Genomic DNA, 22,573 nt, shown 5'->3' with positions numbered 1-22,573 from the left:
TTCATCCCCCCACCCCACAAGTATAGCTGAAAATACTGACCAGACTGACAATGCTATGAAGCAACCATTGCTCTGTCCTATCTTCCCATAGCGATGCAAATTTTAAGGAGTATGTTTCCTAAATGCTAACTTAGTAACAAGGACTGACTGACCTGTGCAATAGGGTTTCTTCACTGATCTCAGTTAGTTACCCCAGGAAGTCTCCATGCTAGCACCAATCATGTCAACACAACGCAAACATAACCATATATACTACAAGGTTGAGTAAATGGAGATTCAGACATATATATTCAGTGGAGCCACTTAAAGTGAACATGGTTAATCTGAAAACAGATATATATATATGTAAATTGAAATAAAAGAATATCCCTGACTATTAATTCTTCAATTTGAGCAACCTCTTTAAACTTAAACTAAAAACCTGGCTAATCCGAAGAAAATCTGATAGTCCTGGAGATTTCCATTTCGGTGGCCTCAACTGTATACTAGTATAATAATAATAAATAACAATAATAATATTTAAATATATACACACACACCAAACAAAGTCAGTTTTCCTTGTACTGACACGAACTCTCCCCCCCATTATACCACCTATTTTTTAAGTTTAGGTACGCAAAGGACGATCTATAAAATTGTATTCACGCCATTACACTGTCATCCGCCAACTGTCTTGAGTTGTACAGTCCTTATCTCTAACTAAATCGAATTGACCACTACAGGTACACACTGCTCATATCGTACAACACTCACTGGTTGGCTACTTGATAATCTTTCTCCCACAAGAAAGACATAGACATAGAGAGAGAAAACTTTTGGTTCTGAATACATGTGTATGTAAGCCTACATGTATATATATCTCCAACAGCAAGATACTTTTCAAACACAGATTGCACAGCAGAATAATGTTCCTTAATGTTGGGCAGGTGGGGCTATACAACAGAAGAACCCACTTGAACACCCGCTGTTCCTTCAACTTCATGCTCGTCCCAAGGGTGGCGGTATAATAACAAGCTTCTACTGTATATATATGTGAGGCAGCGTGGTGGAATCAGGTTCTCGTCAAAATAATGAAAGTGAAGAAACTGGCATTTTTCTGCCGGTTTGGGAATTTTTATAGAATTTTCGTTTTTTGGCTCAACACCTTTCATGCACTTTAAAGAACACATTTCTGTGTGGATTCTACTGAAAAATGTTGATTAAAGGCATAAAAGATGTAAATTTTCAGTTTCCATGGACTCTCAAGCTAAGGAAATAACCCAACTTTGGCTGCCATTTTCTCGCTAATTTTACCTCTGAAACCAGGCGACTCCCACCTCCTTCAATCGTCAATATAATGACTTGTTTTCAAGATAAACGGATATATTTTTCATTGAAAGCAAGGTAATTGGACAGGCTTTAAGATGATACCAATAACTCCATATGCTCCAAAATTAACGAGTGCCTGATTTCACCCCGTTGTGACACATATATATATAATATCAGTATAACTGAACTCGGCAAGTAAGCTATTAAAAAATATCTTTAACATTGAAGATTTTACTACAGTTAATATCAAAAGTTGAAGAAAATAACAAAATAACCCTTTTCACACCAGGGGAATTTATCTTTAAACAAAATGAAACTAGCACTCATTCACAAGGCAGCAAGCAAATGAGATAGAAACTTTGGTGAAGAGACACTTGGATGAAGGGAATGTATGTATTTATAATATACATAATATATATGAGACAAATCAAACAATGAAATTGGAAATACAGAAATGTACGTAAAGACGAGAGAGAAATTCCCTATAAAAGCAATAACATTATTAATTACTGTAACCTTGCTCTTATAGAAGGCAGAGCCTTGAACAGTTTTCACTTACTTTACTTTTACTTTTTTCTTCCGCTTGTACCCTGGGGTGTCGCGGGGAGACACAGGTGTCTGTCTGCAGCAAGTCGTGTGGCCTGTAGGAGGGACATCCCATGATCTCTAAGGGTGTCTGCCACAGATTCACACCATCGTCGCCTTGGTCTTCCTCTGGCTCTCCATCCAGAATATTTAGTGTTGTATGCTCTCAGAGCTGGATGATTTGAGGGCATCCGAGTGAGGTGTCCGAACCACTTGACCTTTTGTTTTTCAATGTGTGGTAGGACTGGTGTTGCTCCCACGGTGTCCCATATGACTTCATTTTTAATTTTGTCTCTTCTTGTTTTGTTGACCGCTCTTCTTAAGCATTTCATCTTGCATGTGACCAGTTTTCTCTCTAGGGCTCGTTTTCCGTTTTGATTAGTCCGTTTGTGTCTCCTTATGTTTTCTTGAGCAATATTAATATCCACTGCCGGCCTGCTAAGCCAGTCGCAGTTTCACCAGAGCCCCGTTGGCCAGCAAACATTTCGGGGTGACCCGGGTCGGCCTTCACGGCTAGCGTAACGCCTCAGTGACATAAAGTCACACCGTACTTCACCCAGACCCAGCTATCCCCTACTTTGTCCTGTTTCCATCTCCCACGACGTGGACGAGGGGTTGGACTTCGAGAGTTTTAACAGAGGGGAAATAACTTGTTATATAATTTTATGTTCTTATACTTATACCTTATGTGGACAGTCCACAACAAGCACAATGAAAACAGTTTATAAAAAATCACAACATGAGCCAGTAGTGAATGCACAATAACTGGTAGGCTAGATATGATGAACAGAATGTTACATGATCACAACAGCTTTCCACTTCCAGATACAAGTTAGAGATACAATGAACAGTGTTTAAGTTTTAGTAAGAGTTTTACAGCATTTACAACACAATAAGATCATATAAGTGCCAAAGGTATTTTTGTTTTTGTAAAGTGTTTTACGGCACTCGCAACTGCATAAGGTCATAAGAGCGCGCGGAACACACCTAATATTTTCAGTTGGTAGGAAATTTTGAATTTTGCGCGGGTGGCGGCCAAAGCCTGCTCTTATCAATTTTAGACCACCAAGGGATCTTTAACGTGCGCAACTTGCACACGGGCCCTCCGAGATTTTTCGCCCTTGTCCGAGAAGGCTAGGTGTAGATCTTTCCTACCAGAAGATCAGGGGTGTGGCAGAAAGACAGCAGTAAGGAGGAGCCAAGGAGTAGCAGAAGAAAGGCTGTAGAAAGAGTCAGGAGCCCAGAGGAGGGAGCAAAAGAGGTGAGGGGGTGGGAGCAGAAAGTGGAAATGAAAGCAGACAACAGAACATTGCTAGAGAGCAGAAAAGGAGGTGAAATGAGACAATTCTAGAGAAGAAAATTTTTCGATTGCTACCCGGATTCGAACCCGGGACCTTTGAATGAGAGGCCAACACCTTAACCTCTAGGCCACGAGAGCCCCCTTGCCAAAGGTAAAAGGTGTTACAAGAGAGTAAGAAACACAAAATAGAAGGCGGAGAGATAAGAACAATAAAAGTTTGATAGGAAAAAAGGAGCAAACCACACCAGAGCACCCGTCAATCACCCACAATTAAAGGTGTGATGCTATGACACTTTTCTTGATCATAATACATGAATATTGAAAAAAGTTTTGCCAGCATAGATAATAATAATAATAATAATAACTGCATATTGAGCATATCCACGCTCTTTAGCATGTGCTGTGTGCTTTACAACCATTATTACTCCAGAAGACCCCACAACACTCAGAAACATTTTCGGCTTCCTGGGAATCATACAGTGCAAGCTGCAGGTTACAAGTGCTCAAACCTAACAAACTGACTAGTAAAGTGTCAAAGCATCTCATTAGGGGTTGAATAATATATTATTTTATACTACACTACAAACCATACAAAACCAGAACAAACATGCGCAGAAACAATGAGCATGGTAACAACACATAATCAGCTTTTACAAGTTGACTCGACCAATGTTACATCTTTGAAAGGATCTCTTATTCCTCATTTGAATACGGTGGAACTCGGATTTAATGAAGTTGTCGGAACTGACCTTCAGTTTAGTTGAATCTGTGTGTTCGTTATAGTTATAATAGCAGACATGAGGCTTTTGTTGAGAGACACTTCTGTTTTTATGATGCCATACCGAGACTAGAACGTACTGTTTGCCGAACAAGTTACGTTGCACTGTAGAGTCTAGCATACGGCAATGTTTTTTTAGTTTTAGTAACAGTTTCATGGCACTTGCAACACAATAAGGTCATATAAGTGACCAAGATTAGAGGAGTTACAAGAGAGCAATAACACAAAAAAAGGAGGAAAGATCAGGACGATAGATGTTTGATAGGAAAGAAGGAGCAAACCACATCAGAGCACCTGCCAACCACCCACTTACGTCAATGTTTGATTTTACAGTCCAACATGCAATTCATTACATAGATCTACCCCAGACACATACACACATACAGTCACACGTGTGCTGGCCGTCCGTCCAACACTAATACTAGTGTGCCGGTTAACAACGTGAGTTTTGTTATGAAAGAAGACTGCTTATTGATCACATAAGATGTAAACAATAGGCTAAGCTAAAAATGGTTCATGATACAGGTATCATGGGTGGTTTCCAGGAAAAGATAAGGTTCATTGTGGGAGAAAAAGGAGCATTGCCACGTCAGCGGGGGTGGTTCATGTGGCAAGTGACTTTGTTGAACCTGAGTTTGCTCATTTATGGGTTTGATGAATCCGAGCTATTTTTATAGACTTTTATGAATAGAAAAAAACGGGGAATCCAACTCCTTTAGTTGAATCCTAGTTTTCGTTGATTCCGAGTTCGTTGAATCCGAGTTCCACAGAACACAGAAAAGTAATGCACACACAATGCAAGTCCAATCAGTCAGTATCAGTGAACGAAGGACAAGAAGCAGCTAGTCCAAGGTCCAGGGCACTTTAACTGGCCAAGCAAGGACAAGACTTTTAAACTAAAATGGCACGTATTTTCTGACAAAAGGGACATATATATATTATATTAAGTAAGAGTAGTTCATTGAAAGCACCTAGGAAATTTATGAGATCTCTAATGGCACTTATATAATATACAAAGGAAAACATGGCGCATAACTGAAAGAAAGACTATGAAACTTTCTTTACTTTGTGAACAGCAGACCCCTATTACTATAGTCTTCAGCTTTGATTTCTTGTTGTTGTTTGCCATTGTGGGTACAACAATGTTCATAAAAATGCATTGTAACCCCCCAACCCTCTACAGTTAAGTCAAAAGCATCTTCCATACATGAAGCCACTATGAGCTCAATGTTGCCCAAGCAGTGAAGGAAGGTCCCAGAGATATATAATATTATATGACATATTATGTGGACCAAGTTAAGTAAATTCCCAATGGAGGGCTTCAGTTTATCTTACTCGCATGTATACACTGAGGGATGTGACAGCTGGAACATTACAATCAGGCCAGCCATAACTTCCACCCTCAGGTCTGGTTCAGTTGGCAATCTTCAGCAAGAGGCAGAAATGTCACACATTATCAGGGAACAAAGAGTCATATGCAGGAGGAGGTATCTCCAAGCTGTCAGCCAGCACAGTGTAGTCTAAAAACGGTTCACAGCTTTCTTCTGTAGGTAAGCTAGTCTCCTACATAACTTTCACCTTCAGGTTTGCTTCACTGGGCAATCTTCAGAAACAGACAGACTTCTTGAAATGTCACACATTATCAGGGAACAAAGAGTCATATGCAGGAGGCGGCATCTCTAAGTTGTCAGCCTGCACAGTAGGGCCTCTATGATCTACAAACGGCTCACTCTCTTCTAAAGGAGGAGCGGAAGGGCATCTGTCAGGCACAGGTGAAGTTGGGGAAAATTCATTGGGAGATGACGGACCATGGGTTGCTGACCATCGTGGAGCTGTTGGTCGTTGTGGGGAAGAGAGATCGGAAGTCTGGTAGATAGCCCGGCCGTGACTGTTTGTGCTGATGCTTTGACTTGGGTGGACAAAGACTGGCAAGCTATTCCCACCATCAGGGCTACCTACATTCAGTGGCTCTGGGGGATTCAATCAAAATGAGAAAAACAATTTTGTTTTCCGTGATCAGATAAGTCATGGCTACTAAAACTTTATTTTTCTGAAACTGAATATTCTCAAATTTAAAAAAAAATCAAAAGGCGCAGGACAAAATATTTTGCATAAACTCACACTTGTTTAGGATTTTGTGTAGAAAGAGACCATAAATATCTCAAAAACCTGTGTCCAATCAAGTGGGATAAGTCCTACCTGCTTTGTCAAGGTATCAAATGGATTTCAGATAAGTTCTTCAAGCAAACAGCAGACACAATTATAACTTATAACATAAAAGACAAAAATGGAATGACTTCATTCCAAAATATTTTTTTGACAGCCACAGAAAATAACGCCTTACCCACATGGTACCTCTTTATAAAGTTTCTATCCAAGATTAACCCTCCAAGTGTCACACTAACAAGTAGCTTGTAGTATTAGGAGAAAGATCTAGAAAGTAGACTGTAAATAGAAAGCACAGCTCATTATAATTTATGAACAAGTTCAAATGTTTGGCAATCTCGAAAACGGGATCAAAATTATAGCAACTCAAATTCCCGCCTATTAACTCATTCGCTACGCCGAGCCGTGGGGGGGCGGCGTGGCTAAAGTGCCGTCAGTACGCTAAGCCACCCCCGGCGGTTCAAGAACCGACGTTCAATTTGAGCTTGGTTTCTATTCCAATCCACATATCCATGTTAAAATAAAGGTCATAATATAAAGTTGACTTCCGGGTCAAGCGTTTCCACCGAAAATCGGAAGTTTTGATTCAGTTTTGAAACACGATTTCGAAGTTCATACGACACTGTTTTATTGCGAAGCCCAAATTATAGCCCAGACACCAGTCTTAGTACTTTTACACAACAAAATGTATCATTATTTTGCTCACTAAAGAAGTGTAGGACTCTTCTTTATAATATTGATACTACTGGACTCAAATTGCCAGTGCACTGTAATTGAGAAATCAATATTTTTGAGTGCTAGATCTAGGCGTAGATCTAAATAGTCAAAATATTTTTTAAAATCAAAATCACTACTTTTTGGTGAATTTACTCAAAAGGTACCACCCAAGACATGTATAGGTTTATTCCAAATGCAATTCTGAATAATTCCATTTAAGATAAGAGTGTTTTTTTCTGTTTGGGATCCTTTTTTCAAAATTAAAAAAAAAATCATTTTTTTTCAATATCGGAGGTTATGATCCAATTGTACAAATATTATGGAATGCGTGTAAATAACTGCTCATTTTTCAATATTTTCCTGTTCTATATACAGTTATGGTTATTTTGATGTATAATTTGACTAGGTGCAAACATATTTTTTGAGTTTCATCTGAGATTACAAATTTTTTGTTTTCAAATTTTATCCGCAGCCAATCACAATTGTGTTGCATAATGGCCTCTTACAGGAACCAAAGTTGAAAAATACTCAAATAAACAATACAGATGTATTCTACAAACCATACTGAAAATGTTGGTATATTATATGTTGATATTTATTTGAATTTATGGCCCCCAAGACCTGTAAACTTCACACTAGTCATCATCTCATTTTGCCCTCCCGAAAAAAATTCGTCCACAAGCCGAAAATAATACGTAGAGAAAGAGTTAAATTGGCAATGACACCATAGAAAGAAAGTACAGCCATCGACATTCAGAGTTTTAAGTTCAACTAGGTTTTACATGAATAATTCACATGTGCACGAAGACCTGGGCGGTAACAAAACAAAGCAACAACACACTTCTGAGAGCAGGAAAAGTCCTGGTCCAAACTTGGACGGATGAGCTCCAACTCAGAACTGACCTAACATAGGTGGAGTACATCGTTAAAATTTAATTCCAGCAAATATTATTTGAAAAAAGTACCACAATTGTACATACCTGCAGCAGCTGCTGTGCCATTTTCAGAATTCGATGAGTTCTTTCTGATATAGCAACAACAAATGCAACAGCAAATAAGAATGAATACGACGACTACACACACTATAATGACAACAATTTTCGAGGAGTTATCTTCATATCCTTCCTCAACTTCTGGGGTAAAGTCAGGTTCTTGTCTCTCTGAAAAAAAATAAGGCATCCAAAATTGCGTTTATTAAATTACACTCTCAAAAACACACACATAAAGAAGTTATCCATTCAAAACTTTTCTTGTTATGCAATGGTTAATTTAGTAATATAAAAAACATATTAATTGATTACAAACTCGAAAGATTTAACAAATAGAGCAGCACTAATTTATTCTTCTCCTTTAAGCCATCACAGAACATTTATGCCTACATATCTAACTAGTGGTGGCATCAAGGACTGCCTCTCCCACTTTCAGCATGAACAACTTCTCTTTTCTCTTCTTTCAGCTGGAGCTAATTCTCAAGAACCAGAAACTAGCATGGCAAGCTCTTTCTTACAACAAGTAACACGTCAATATGAGCAACAGATCTTTAATGAAAATAAAAAGTTTTGTCAGGAAACGAGGTACCCACTGCTATCACTGCGAGTAGTATTAGACTTAGAAGATGAGAGTACGGATGACAGAAAGAAGAGGCACATAGCTGCATGAACTGATGGGTCTAGCATCAAAAGTACATGCTGTTGACTGTTGACTTTTTTCCTTTTCTCCAGTGGTGGTAATAGGCCTTAATTCAGTGCTTCCACCAGCTGAAGCTAAAAAAGTAAGGAAAATTCTGCCGGGGGTCTGAGGTTCCAGGTACAGAGTCCTGGTGGGGGTTCAGGGGGCAAAACCCCCGAAGAAATTGAAATTTAGTGCTTTTGAGGCTTAAAAATGGCATTTGGGGGCATGTTTGAAGAGGTTGCCTACAATCCATAACATTTATTTGTTCGCCAACATTTTGTCTTGTTTGATTTCTTCACCTACATAAATCTTTCCATTGCAGGCAATGTCTAAAAGCAGGTTCCCATTCCATTGCCACTATAATTCAATTAATTTGTCATGGCACCATTGATAGAAGGCAAACTTGGGAATAATGAATAGATATGTACCTTCACAATACAGTTACCCAGCGTATGCCCTAATTTTCCACCATTTTCACTTCTGAATGTTGCATGTCACAACCTCGGAACACCACTTCAAATTATTCTTGATTTTAGTAGTTTTAGCATAAATTTCTTTCATCGTGGCCCATATCGCGTTCCCGTGCCGTAGAATCTTCGCTTTGATAATTTCTCTAGACCTAGACAATAAATTTGCAAACAAGTTTCTTTCTGACAGTAATTTTCTGTCTTAAGATCACAAGTCAATTTACTTGACCAACACGCATATTATCCAGCCGCAGCAACAGTCCGAGGATAGACAGACGGATTGAGTGAATGATAGAAAGGAAGAAATTGGCACAAAAAGTTCGCCAGATTTTGATCAATCTGCAAGTAAAAATGTACTGCCGACCAACCCGCAATGAATGCATGGGGCATAGCGGAATAATGGCCGATTGCAGGAAATGCGCAATCTGGCAGGTCTCTTTACATTAACTTACTGCCGAGAGAATTACAGTAAATATCCGTAACCTATACAAGACGATACAAAGGCGAATACGGATCTTTAGCTACGCCACTGAATTTCGGTAGTTTTACGCTGTCGCAGTCCTTTACGGAGGGAGTTGATAATGATGGAGGAACAAGTACAGAGCCAGTAGAAAGTACGGATTCCCGTAAAAATACGGGAGAGTGGAAGCACTGTTAATTTCATGAGAGTATAACCAGGAACAGAATTTTCACTATGCCATACCCTATTCTGGTGTAGTTAAACTTGGACTACCTATTTGGAACTGATCTGACCTAGAACATAGATCCTAGATGTCAATGTGAAGGTCACAGTGGTTAGTAATAAGTAAGTTTGTAAAGGTTTAATGCCCCTATCAACACTTTTAGATTATTTAAGAGATGGGACCTCCAAATTTAACGTCTGTCTCCAGTAGGACTAAGCGAATTTGGTTAAGAACCTTGAAAACTCCACAAAATAACCAAAGTTCAAGAACGTCCAGCCTGGAATTCAAACCAGGGCCATCCGTTCCACAGTAAAGCATAATAACAACTGAGTTAATGGAGTGCTGGGACACAATGGGGTTGGTGTTATGTCATACAAGAACATTAAACAGAGGGCTTTGACCGACCGACAATGTTTTCAATGACATGGGAGGTGGGGGGGAGGTGTACTTTACTTTTATCGTTATTCTAATTGCTACCTTCTAAAGAGAAAGCACTATGAGGTTTACTTTTCTGAAGATGAAACTTCATACTTTACTTCTACCAAGTGCAAAGCAGGTTACATTAAAGGTGAAGCATCTAATCCTCTCACGATAAAATGCGCTGAAAGGAAGCTGATGGTCCATGCAGGACAATGAAAATGTGACAAACAATTCCATTGCGATCTTAAACTTCCACTCTGTAGTTAAGCTAGCTTAATCAACTCTAGAATTGCTAAGAAGGTAAAAATAAATTAGGTACCAGTTGGTCTGCTGTTTTTCTGAAAAGCATACTTACCTTTGAATCGATATGTGAACACAAACTCATGCTGAGCACTTGCAACACATTTGTCAGGATTTAAATAATAACAGAATGTCTTTATTTCCACTTTGATGCCAGTTTCCTCAAGCATGGACATGCAGTATTCTGAGTCAATCGTTGGTCGGGTTTTGTACCCATATGTCCTTAAAAAGAGAAAAATGACAAAGCCATCATATAAAACAAATATCTGCTGATGGACCTCTACAGAACAATTTTAAATGATGCAACTTACAAACAAAGACTGTGGATGTATGTTCCACAAAATTGAGAATAAAATAATCCTTCTCCCTCTCTCCTCCCTCCCCACCCTCAACCCCCTCTCTTTTTTACACACACATGCACACACACACACACACACACACACACACACTCATACACACACAGACACGCGCACACATACACACACGTGCATGCACACACAAACACCCATGCACACACATGCAAACACAGCCAAAAGCTGCATAAAAAGTTAAGAAAGACTTTCCAAACTTTGATGAAAAACTTACACATGAAAACTCCATAAATAAGGAAGCGAATTTAGTGATAAGAACGGAAAAGAAGCAACTTTCAGAGCTCCACAAAGATGATTGAAGTGTACACCCCCCCCCCCCCCCCAAAACAAAACAAAACAAAACAAAAAAAACAAAAACAAAAAACCCCAAACAAACAAACAAACAAACCCCCCCCCCCCCTAAAAAACCCCAAAACAACCAACAAACAAACAACAAAATACTTTGGATGGAAAATTACTTCTATGATCCCAAACAATTTTTTTGAACATTTCAGATATTTTTCTGGACTTAAAAAAACAACAAAATTCTAATTTCCATTACTTTCAAAGTACTTTCATAATTGAGGAGGCTCTGTGTGCACACTGAGCACAGAAAAGTTGCCTTGGACACAAAAAGTATAAGGAGATCAACTCAGTAAACTTCAAGGGAATATATATCTACCTAATGGTAAAGAAATAGGTCAATACAAATGATCAATATAATCACTGACATATAAGGCTACCTGAAAGAAAAAGGGGAACTACAATTTAGTGCACGAGATGGCCTTGGAAAAAATCTGTATAAGAAGAAAAACCATCAATGTCTCAAACAATTGTAAATGTTCCTCTACATCCCTATCAACACAAATTAAGATCATTGTTGTCAGGGCTAACTCGGACTGAGGGGGATATAAGACATAACAGACAGGTGGGTAGACACATAATAAAGAACTCTTCCCAGTTCGAATCAAATTATCTTCTATGTGCGATGGCAAAGAGCCTAACCATTACATCACAGACCCCGGTGATTTTCCTGGTTTCCTTAAGAGTAAGATATAGTATGGGCAAGATGGAAAATAAGAACAATTCCATCCCTTTCTCTTTTCTGTTTTTGCAAATTAGAACCGTTAGAAGCAATAATTTTCTTTGATGCAGGTGTTTTTCAACGCCCCCCCATGAACCACAGTTTAGATCATTTAGGAGGAAGGCTTTGACCCTACTTGTCAGGGCCACCTTGGGTTGAGAGGGATATAACACCAAAGCAGAAAGACATAATGCACCCGTGTGGTTCTCGGGGCCCTGTCCAAGAGACAGGGGAGCAAAGAATAGGTTAGCAGCCCTTTCCCATAAAACAAAAGCAGCTACAAAAACATCAACAGCAAAAACAACATCAGCAGCAAGGAAACTGCAGAGCTTCATAAATGGATGCCTACGAAGAATAGTGGGGATCAAGTGGTATGATCGAGTCACGAATGCTCAACTGTGGGAGAGAACAAGCCAAAGGCCAGTAAAGGAATATATTCAGGTGAAGAAATGGAAATGGATTGGACACACCCTGAGGAGACCCCCGACAAGCATCATCAGGCAGGCCTTAACATGGAACCCACAAGGAAAGCGTAAGAAGGGAAGACCTAAGATGACATGGAGGCGAGCGGTATCAGTGGAAATTGAAAAAGCGGGGACATCATGGAAACAGATAGAAAAGGATGCTCAGGACAGGCTTCGCTGGAGTAATGTTGTTGATGGCCTGTGCTCCACTGGGAGTTAAAAAGGGCAAGAGAGAGAGAAAGACATAAAAACTCGATAAGAAACATCCACACACCAGCATCCACCCAACTCAGGTCTTCTGCATGAAATTGCAAAACCCATCACTGCTACACTACAGGTGCTAGCCCCAGAGTAGTTCTACAAATGAGTGTTTACAAAACATACCTGTATGCAATAAGAAGTTGTGCACCACCAGGTAGAAACTTTGCATAATGAAATCTATAACAAAAGTCCTGTGGATGGCCTCGGTTGAAGGGTGACAATATGACTTTGCAAAATTTGATAACAGCAGGAGCCGTTTCCTTATGGCGTGAATATACTGTCCCACTGTCCCTATTTTTATACATCCTGACTGAACGACAGCTATTGGGGTCACTCAAATCATCTGAAAGGGAAAGAAAAAATCTTGTCACAATCGCATACAGAGCTGACATTCATTAAAATTATACACATTTTGTAGCCTACTTGTAAAATTCGCCGAACATGACCTGCTAAATGTCGTTCTAACAGGGACCAGTCATCTTTGAAACAAGACTTTACATATAATATATATGTGAGTGTGTGTGTGTGTGTGTGTGTGTGTGCGTGCGTGAGTGTGTATGTGTGTGTGTGTGACTGTGTGTGTGACTGTTTGTGTGTGTGTGTGTGTGTGTGCGTGTGTGTGTGTGTGTGTGTATGTGTGACTGTTTGTGTGTGTGTGTGTGTGTGTGTGTGTGTGTGTATGTGTGTGTGTATGTGTGTGTGTGACTGTGTGTGTGTGTGTGTGTGTGTGTGTATGTGTGTGTGTGTATGTGAGTGTGTGTGTGTGTGTGTGTGTGTGTGTGTGTGACTGTGTGTCCAGAATAGTAGCGGAAGACACATGCTTGAACTGATTAACATTGCAATAAAGGTCAAAAGTTGATTTTGTAAAAAATTGAGCTCTATGAACAAATCATTCTTTAGCCATTTAACTACCATGTTTTTTTACACAGGACATCTTATGAAATAACAAAAACTGCACAAGAACATTTGCTGTCACAGCCTACATTGAGGAAGGTTTATACGACTCATTCATTAAAAAAAAAAAACCTATCACACTGCATACCAAACTTTAGGCCAGACAACAAATTTACATGGCAAAACCACGTAAACAATATCGTTAAAAAGGTAAATCAGAGGCTGTACTTTCTGAGGAAACTAAAGTCTTTCAATCTGAATCCATCCATCCTTCAGATTTTCTACACCACCACAATAGAAACTTTGATAAATTTTGGAAGCACTTGCTATGGTAGCAATCTGGGAAGGCAGCACATTATAAAACTAAATAAGCTGATAAAAAAAGGCGTCAAGAACAATTGGTAGAGACCTAAGTAACTCTGAATATCTGCACAAGACAAACGTTCTAAAAAAGGCGGAAATAATGCTTTTTGACCATAGCCACCCACTGACATCGGAATTTCAACTATCGACCCACAGTAAACGACAAATTTCCAAAAAAGCAAGAACAGACAGATATAGAAATTCATTCGTACCAACTGCAGAGAGAGAGAGAGAGAGAGATAGAGAGAGAGAGAGAGAGAGAGAGAGAGAGAGAGGGAGGGAGGGAGGGAGGGAGAGTGAGAGAGAGAGAGAGAGAGAGAGAGAGAGAGAGAGAGAGAGAGAGAGAGAGTGTGTGTGTGTGTTTTACGGAGCGGGTTGTCCCAGCCCGTGAGACATGTATTTACTTGGCCTAATGTCCTGTCTTGTGCGTTTGCGTGAGTGCACCTTTAAGTCTAACTTTTGTAACGTCTACTGCCATTGTTAACGACCAAGACAAATTTCTCCCTGTGAGATGAATAAAGATTGTCATTGTCATTGTGATGTATCTCGAGCTATGAATTGCACGCAAATGTATAAGATTTTGACTATTCGTATCCTTATACACTGCATGAGCACATCAAAATCACAAAGCCCCTCTTCGATCTATCTGGCATTGTCATCCAGGACGATTTCTAAAATGAACCCCTCTTCACCTTGCTTTTCAAAATTCAGGTCAGTTGTATTCTTTCTCAAGGTGTGAAGTGTACACAAATACATTAATACAGTGAAGAAGTTCTGTGCATTCACGTATCTAACGACACTTCGTGAGCAAAGTAATTTTTGCTAAATTTCTAGGTCTATTCGACCTGGAACTTGTTTTGAAAAAGTTTTAATGACATTTTGAAACTGTTTAGTTGTCTTAATACAGCTATTTAAAGTTGCACTTTGAGTATTAACTGTTTTGTCAAGGGTTTCAGAGACAAACAACACAGCTGTCCAGTCGATTAATATTTATTTGGAGCTCAATCCAGATCTGAGGGATTCTTTAAAATTATTTTTCTCAAAAACTTTCTCCCTACACCATACCTAATAATATTGACCAGGTCTTACAAAGTGCTGAAATTATCTTAAAAATGTTTAAGCATGTTATTCAGAATTGACTTTTGTATAAGAAAGTGCAAAAAACCCCACAATTCCTCATAATGCGAAATGCATTATATATTTTATGTTTTTACATTTAAAGCTTGATCCTGCCTTTAATTTGATGAACACTCTGTGCAGCAAAACAAATGCTGTCAAAATGGTCCAAGATAGTTATAAAATGTCAGAGAGAAATTCTTTACCTTTTGGACAGAGTCTCTTTTACATTAAAAAAAAAATTTAAGGGCGAAGTGAGAAGTGGTCGTTAATACATATATGTGAGTCTTGGACTTCTGGTGGTTAGAGTAGGTTTGACTGCAGTTGAAATATTCAAGACTTATATCACATAAATAAATACCACAGGACCTGTGCATGACTGAGGCCCTTCAGGAAGCCTCTTATCTATAGATACATATACAATATACGCCCCTGCACACTGAAGGGTATTTCTGCACAAAAGGAAAATTACACTTGTGCATGTATTCTAGCTCATAATAGAACTGAGAGCAGCCCATTAGAACAAAATATTGAGAGCAGCCCATATTGAGGGCAAAAGTTTTTAGCTGAATACTTGTTTAAGGATTAGAAGAACCATTACTGAGGAGGCAGAAGGCAATCTATCTCACAGTTGAATTTCACAGAAAAGGAGATGATTTGAACATTTCAGTGGAGAATTCATCTCAACAAAGAGAATGTCAGAGAACATAATCTCAGTTCAAACCAAATTTTGTTTTGTTTAATCTCCCAACAACTAAACACTAAACCTGGAATTATAATAATATTCCAAACAACTTCAAACAGTTCTGCAACTGGAAGGAAAACATTTATATTATGAGGGGACTTACAAACAAGATAAAGGAAACTTACCTTGATCATACAACGATCTTGACAACTCCACCCTACCATATCCCTTAACAGAACACAGGTTGGAACCTGAGAACACCATGTCAAGGCTTTGTCCCTTTTCCAAACAAATATCTCTTGAAGATCCATAGACATACTTGTCATTGTGACAAGCTATTGTCTGTAAAACAATACAAATCTTACCATTTAGACTCATTTATAAAACAAAATCACATCCTTCCTACACACTGTTCAACATCTTGATCTACATTTCGCGACTGTTTTACAACAAAACAATATTACATGGTATATTTGCAACTTTTTATTGACCATACCAGGACTATTTCAGGACTACCGATCTCGGAAACTTCAAACTAGAGGTCAGACAATTGAAAACAAATAATAAAATTAAAAATGAAATTCATACAGGGACTCAAATTTTGGATCAACACTCACTCTTATAATAAATGTTCTTGAAGTGATCAGAAGAACAGCAGGAGTAATTATGAAATACTAAGTAAAGAAAACTGCTACAGAAGGCCTCACACTTGAGTCTCACCACAATACTTTGACTAACTTGGGCCTCATCTGTATCATCATTGCCTTTTTCACCCTGCACCAGGGTATAGACAACGAACAAACACTTTCCACCTTTATCCTGGGCTAGCATCTTGATGTTATTCCATGTCTTCCCACTTTTCTGTTTATCGACTTCTGTGATTCTTCTCCAGGTTCCACGCGGTCTTCCAATTGATCTTTTATCCCGTGGATTCCAATCCAACGCTTTCTTTGTTTTGCAGCTGCCTGACTTTCTGAGAGTATGTCTAATCCATCGCCACAGCCTTCTTCCTACCTCATCTCTGACTGGGATCTGGCTTGTTTTCCTTAATACTTCTTCGTTGGTGACCCTGTCTGTCCTTCTGATCCTCAGTAACTTTCTTAGAAACTTGTTCAAGAAAACCCAAATCCTCTTTATGCAAGTCTGTGATGCGTTCCATGTCTCACATCCATACACCAGGACTGACTTCACATTTGAATTGAAAATCCTCAGCTTTGTTCAAAGTGAGATATCTCTGGTCTTCCAAATCCTATTCAAATATATGAAAGCAGCCTGTGCTTTTCCAGTGCGGGACTTTATTTCTTCAGCACCTGTTCCTCCCTCTGTGTCAGTTATACTTTCAAAGATAGCAGAAGGATTCAACATCTTCTAGTGCATTTCCTTCTATTGTGACCTGCTTCTTCCGTATGGCATCTATCCTTAGGACCTTTGATTTTTGGGGTAGATCCTCAATCCAACAGACTCTGATAGGTAGTTTAATACTGAAGTCTTTGCTTGCATTCTGTTCGTGCGTGTGCGTCAGAAGTGCCAAGTCGTACGCAAAATCCAGATCATCCAACTGTGTCCATGGGGTCCACTGTATACCATTTCTGTGTCCTCTGGTAGTTTCCTTCATCAGCCAATCAACTGCCAATATGATGAGGAAAGGTGATAGTAAACACCCGTCTCACTCCGGTCTTGATATCAAAGCTGTCAGTGAGATGGCTATCATGTGTGCAACCCTGCAACTCCAGGTTCCACTCCAGGGACAGTTCCACAATGATCCTCAGCATGTCAATCTGGTAGGTGGTTGAGCAATTTTTTGGAAAACAGCCTGTTCATCTCATAGTCTCGGATCTGTTGCAGTCTTGATTCTCTCCAGAATGACTCTGTTGAAGACCTTACTTGTCTTAAGAGAAGAGTGATCCCTCTGTAGTTGTTGGAGATGCTGAGATCCCCCTTTTTTGGAAGCTTCACGAGGAGTCCTTCTTTCCAATCATTCGGGAACTTGCTCTCATTCCAGATCCTGGTAAACAGTGGGAGGAGGAGGTCTGCTGTAATGGCATCTAGAATCTCTTGTTTTGAAGGAGCATCACAGCAGATTGGTAACTCATTTCTTGCTGGCAGGATGTTTGGCGGGTTACTCGGTGGTGGTCTGTTCAGTAGACTGTTGAGAGGCTCTACCCATCATTTTGACTGAGTTTCCTTTCCAAAAACGGTTTTCCCCACTTGGTCCTTTACTGGTACTTCAGGTTTCCCATATTTTTCAGCAAGAATCTTTGTGGTCTGGTAAAGGATTCGCATGTGCCCTCCTACCTCTGCTTCTTCTGCCTTCTCTGCCAGCCTGTTCATGAATTCCTCCTTGTCTTTTCTTAGTGGTTTCTTGACATTCTTAGCTGTTGTCCTGTAATGCTCACATGCATCCACTCTTGATCCTCTTGTTCTATTTGCGTTCTCTTCTGCCTTCAGTTGTCTTCTGATCCTAACTAAACCCAATAAGTGTAGGCCAATCTATTCCTTGTGCTTCCATTTCTTCGCACCGAGTACCTCTTGACATGTTGATGTAAAGCCTTCTTTGACCTTGGCCTAGTGTATCTCCACCTTCATGTCCTCTCCACCAAGATCAGCCAGAGGTTGAAATCTGTTCCTCAGCTGCAGCTGAAACTCCTTTTTCTTGTGTCAGTCCAAGAGACTCACTGGGAACTTCGTTCTTTTGGTTCCTGTGCTGATTCTCAGCTTTTTGAGTCGAAGCTTGAGTATTGCCAACAGCAGATGATGATCTGATCCAATGTCTGCCCCTATCTGTACTGTGACATCTTCCAGTGAATGCCTGAACCTACGAGAGATACAAAAAGATCTATCTGGTTCTCCGTCACTCCATCAGGCGATACCCAGGTAGCCTTGTGAATCCTCTTGTGAGCAAAAACAGAGCCTCCAATGACAAAACTTAAAAGCACAAATATTTGCAAATTGCTCACCGTTTTCACTCATTTGTCCAAAGTCAGGTTGTCCCATAATTCCCTCATAACCTAAGTTGTCCTAACCAATCTTGGCACTGGAATCTCCCATTATGATGTTGATATTCTTCCTTGGTAGCTTGTCAATGACCCCCTAGAGTTGGCTGTAACGCATTCTTTTCTTCAACCGAAGCATTATTTGACGGGGCATAGATCTGGACTATATTTCTTTCCGAACTATATTCGTGTTGACGCTCTTGCTCCTTGTAGTAAAAGAAGCCATGATGAACCTCCCCGCGTGTGGTTCGCATCCTCTAAGTAACTTCTCGGCATACTTACTCATAATGATTCCCATTCCTTCTGCATGGTGCCTGTCTTCCCTCCCAGAATACATTATTTGTTCCCCTGAGCTGAGCTGCTTCTGTCCAGACAGTATCCAGAGTGTTTCCTTGACCCCTAGTATGAGCAGCCTGTGTCTCTTCATCTCTCGTGACACTTGAGAACTTTTTCCCGTTTCATATATAGTGTGCGAACATTCCACGACGCAATCCGGAGAGACTTGTTTGACAGAGAAGGTTTCGGGTCAGGAGAGTCTGCTGTCCTTCATTGTTCCTGCTAAAGCAGAAGCCCCTCCGTCTCCCAAATCGAAAATTAAAAAGCAGAGTTTGTCCGTGTTTCTTTAACTCACTGTTTTTTAGTGGGTTAGGTAGTTGGCCCTCCACAAACTGGCACTTTCGAAACACCAGACCTATGCACCTTCAGTCGCCTCTTACAACAGGCAGTATCACGGCAGGTGAATTCTTTGCTCCCCCATAGTAAAACAATGCCCCCGCCCCCCCCACCTGCAGGGGCGAGCTTGGGCCTCACTTATACTTAAATAGTTAAGAGACTTGGGAAACCTTCCCAACAAACATATTGTTGAAGAAAGCACATTAAAAAAGTAATTTAGCTATTTTCTCACCTCTAAATCATTGGTGCTTCTAGGTGTCTTTTCTTGGAAGGTTACCGTTGTGAAGCAATCATCAACTTCAAAAGCCCCTGACTGAAAACAGATTTTAGAAAGCACTTTTTCGATTTCATCAGCAATGGTGAAGGACAGCTTGCACTCCTTTGGCAGCATCAAAGGGCAGTCAACTGCTGTTCTACATTTTTCGCAATTGCTTGCTTGAATCAAAGGGGTGTAAGCAATTCCAAACTTCATGTTGATCGTCTGAGAGCATGATTCTGATGAAGTTTTGACTTTAACTGTAGAGAGTGAAATGTTAAAAGCTGTTGTTAGAATCACAAGAGCCTCTAAGTGCATGTTCAGAAATCAGAGGACAAAACCCAGCTTATCTATACTCCTCACACTCACATGAAAAGGAAAAGGAGGAGGGGACAAAAGATCACCTTCAGAAAAGGTGACTACGTTGAAAGATTTACTGCGCCCTTTATAAGAAGCCCATTGATTCGCTCTAAAATCAAGAGCTTCCACTGAATATTTCTTCCCACACCACTCTAAATTTTAAAGGTCAATGGCCACATTTCGTTACAACTAATGACTGTGAACATATATATACATACAGCGCTGGACTTTTAATTTCAACAAAATTTTGAAAATGTACAATTCAACTAGGAGGGCACCAAGTTTGTAAATATGAAGAAAATCAATCGAGGTGCCTGAGAAATTATTATCAAATTCTAAAAATTTTACCCAAAATCAGGTATGATGCAAAATTTTACTTCTTAATTAAAAAAGTATTCAGCTACAGAGGCACCAACATGATAAGTCAGTGCTTATGTTAAATTAAGCTCAATCAAGCAAATTATCAAGTGTAGAAGTATAGCGATCAAGTTCTTACCTGTTTCTATTGTAACACAAATGCAGAGATGGAAAACCACAGCCAATAGTAACAAGACAGAGAGGAACATCATGTTGTTTCACATTGTTACTGGTACCATCCAAGAAGCTGAGAATAAAAACAACCTTAATTATATAATCCACTCTGATCAAAATTTTGAGAATTTTCTATCCCCCCCCCCCCCCCCCCCCCTAGCCCAAAGCTCTGCCAGGGATGTACCTTTCCCAGCAGCACCAGAATGCAGTTTGATAATATGGTCAAGGACAATATTCTTCCTTTTCACAATTCCTGATACAATGCAACAAAACTAAATTTTTGCCTGCGACACTGACGATAAATTATTTTTCAGTCAATATGAGGTTACAGAGATGAGATCCGGAATCTAGATTTAGAGCTCTGGTTTGGACTTAGTAGTTGAGGCAGAAATTACAGGGTATCTCAGAAGTCGCCAGACTGTACAGCTGTTTCGTTTTAAAATAATCAGGCTGCATTGTTCTCAAAACAACATCTGAATTGTAGTGAAAACTTCCTTGTTTTCACTGTTCATATTGAGCTAATTTGAATAGCATTCTACTGCACAATAAAAAAAATAGAGAGCAATCATCAGTCGGTGATTTGTTGAAACACCTTGCATTGCTGTAAAATAAAATCAGCAATCTCTGGTTATGACCCCAAGGTTAGTGGGTTACTACTGGAAAATAATGGATAATAACTTTATACTTCATGTCATAGGTAAGAGGAGAGTTAGAGTAAGGGTAAGAGGTTAGGGTAGGGTCAGGTGTAATGAATAGGGGTAGATCTAGCAGTACGGTAGTCAGTAACAGAGGTGTATCATTTTACTTTCACACACCTCTCATGTTCAGATATTTATACAGTAGAACACAGCTATAGCGGGACTTTTGGTTCCAGAAGAAAAATCCCACTGTAGGCGAGTTCCCGCTATAGGTATGCGAAGGGGAAATTAATGAAACAATCCTAAAAATCCACATGATTACCTCCCTCCCATATCAATAAAATTTTCGCTCTAGATTAGTCTTCCTTTTCTTGTCAACTTCGTTGATTATCTCGGCCTTTAATTCGAGTGAGAAGCATTTCCTTTTCTCTTTAATGGAAGCCATCTTTTCCTCTGTCTCATTGCTTGTGCTGTCTATCGTACTGTTAAGCCTAGGCCTACAGTAGAAGAACTGGTGAAGCGGATGCGTGCGCAGGCCTATGAACATCAACGATCGCAACTCAATGAATCATGAATCACACACTACACGCTCTCCTCTTCTTTTCCTTTTTGGCTTAGCCGAGGCCTAGAACTATGGCCTGTAAGCTCACATACTGAGTGTTTAAGCAGCGGCACATCACTTTTCAAGTGGCTTAATAAAAGTAACGCGTCTCTCCGCACCATCTCTCTCTCTGCCGCCTGCTCCACCTCATTAATCACTGAACTGGCCAATCACAACGCCGCACCGCTGACTGCCTGTTGGGAGCCCGCATACAGCCCCCTCCCCCACCCCCATCCCCACCCCCTAGCTAGAGCTCGCTCGATCTCTCCCGCTGTATCCGAGTTCGGGCCTTTCCTTGCCCCGCTAAACCCGAGCACAGAGTTTACATAGAAAGAAAGAAGGGGATTCTGGTAAGGTCCCGCTGTAGTCATGGTAACTGGTCATTTCGTCACACCCCAATCATGTGTGATGAAATGACTTCGCTTTTATCTCTTTCACTACCGCGAGCCGTGTTTCACGGCTCATGTTACCCCCAGCGCCGGACAGCGTGCCGTGTTTCACGACTCATGTTACCCCCAGCGCCGGACAGCGCCGTGTTTCATGGCCCGTGTTACCCCCAGTGCCGGACAGCGCGCCATGTTTCACGGCTCATGTTACCCCCAGCGCCGGACAGCGCGCCATGTTTCACAGCTCATGTTACCCCCAGCGCCGGACAGTGCGCCGTGTTTCACGGCTCTCCACATTCTGCCTCAAAACCACACCTACTTTTGTAATAATCGAATCTGAAATCTCAGGCTGAAAAATGATCTTTTTTTAGCTACATGTTGCGATAGGTCATTATTTCCCCTTTATTTCCGTACGTAATACATGTGAGTAACATTGAAAATAGAACCAAAAAATCTTTAATTTGTCCAACGGTAGGCAGAATAAAAAAGTAGGTCACTGACAGGGCCCGGTTCAGGTGTGGAAA

General features: G+C 40.2%; 1 protein-coding gene across 1 annotated transcript; it reads right to left on the bottom strand.

The window, feature by feature from the left end:
• Nucleotides 1-4,932: 4,932 nt before the first annotated feature.
• On the bottom strand, nt 4,933-20,497 carry LOC101845527 (the record flags this gene model as incomplete). Its single annotated transcript, XM_013091441.2, is given in 7 exon segments — nt 4,933-5,941; nt 7,835-8,014; nt 10,451-10,617; nt 12,678-12,897; nt 15,798-15,954; nt 19,510-19,793; nt 20,390-20,497. Coding segments are annotated over 7 exon segments (1,419 nt in total). The 3' UTR covers nt 4,933-5,603.
• Nucleotides 20,498-22,573: the final 2,076 nt, after the last annotated feature.

The sequence above is a fragment of the Aplysia californica genome, unplaced genomic scaffold (assembly GCF_000002075.1).
Source record: "Aplysia californica isolate F4 #8 unplaced genomic scaffold, AplCal3.0 scaffold00036, whole genome shotgun sequence".
NCBI classification, from domain to species: Eukaryota; Metazoa; Mollusca; class Gastropoda; order Aplysiida; family Aplysiidae; genus Aplysia; species Aplysia californica.
The sequence above is the reverse complement of the archived record's forward strand: the minus strand, read 5'-3'. Positions and strand labels throughout refer to the sequence as shown.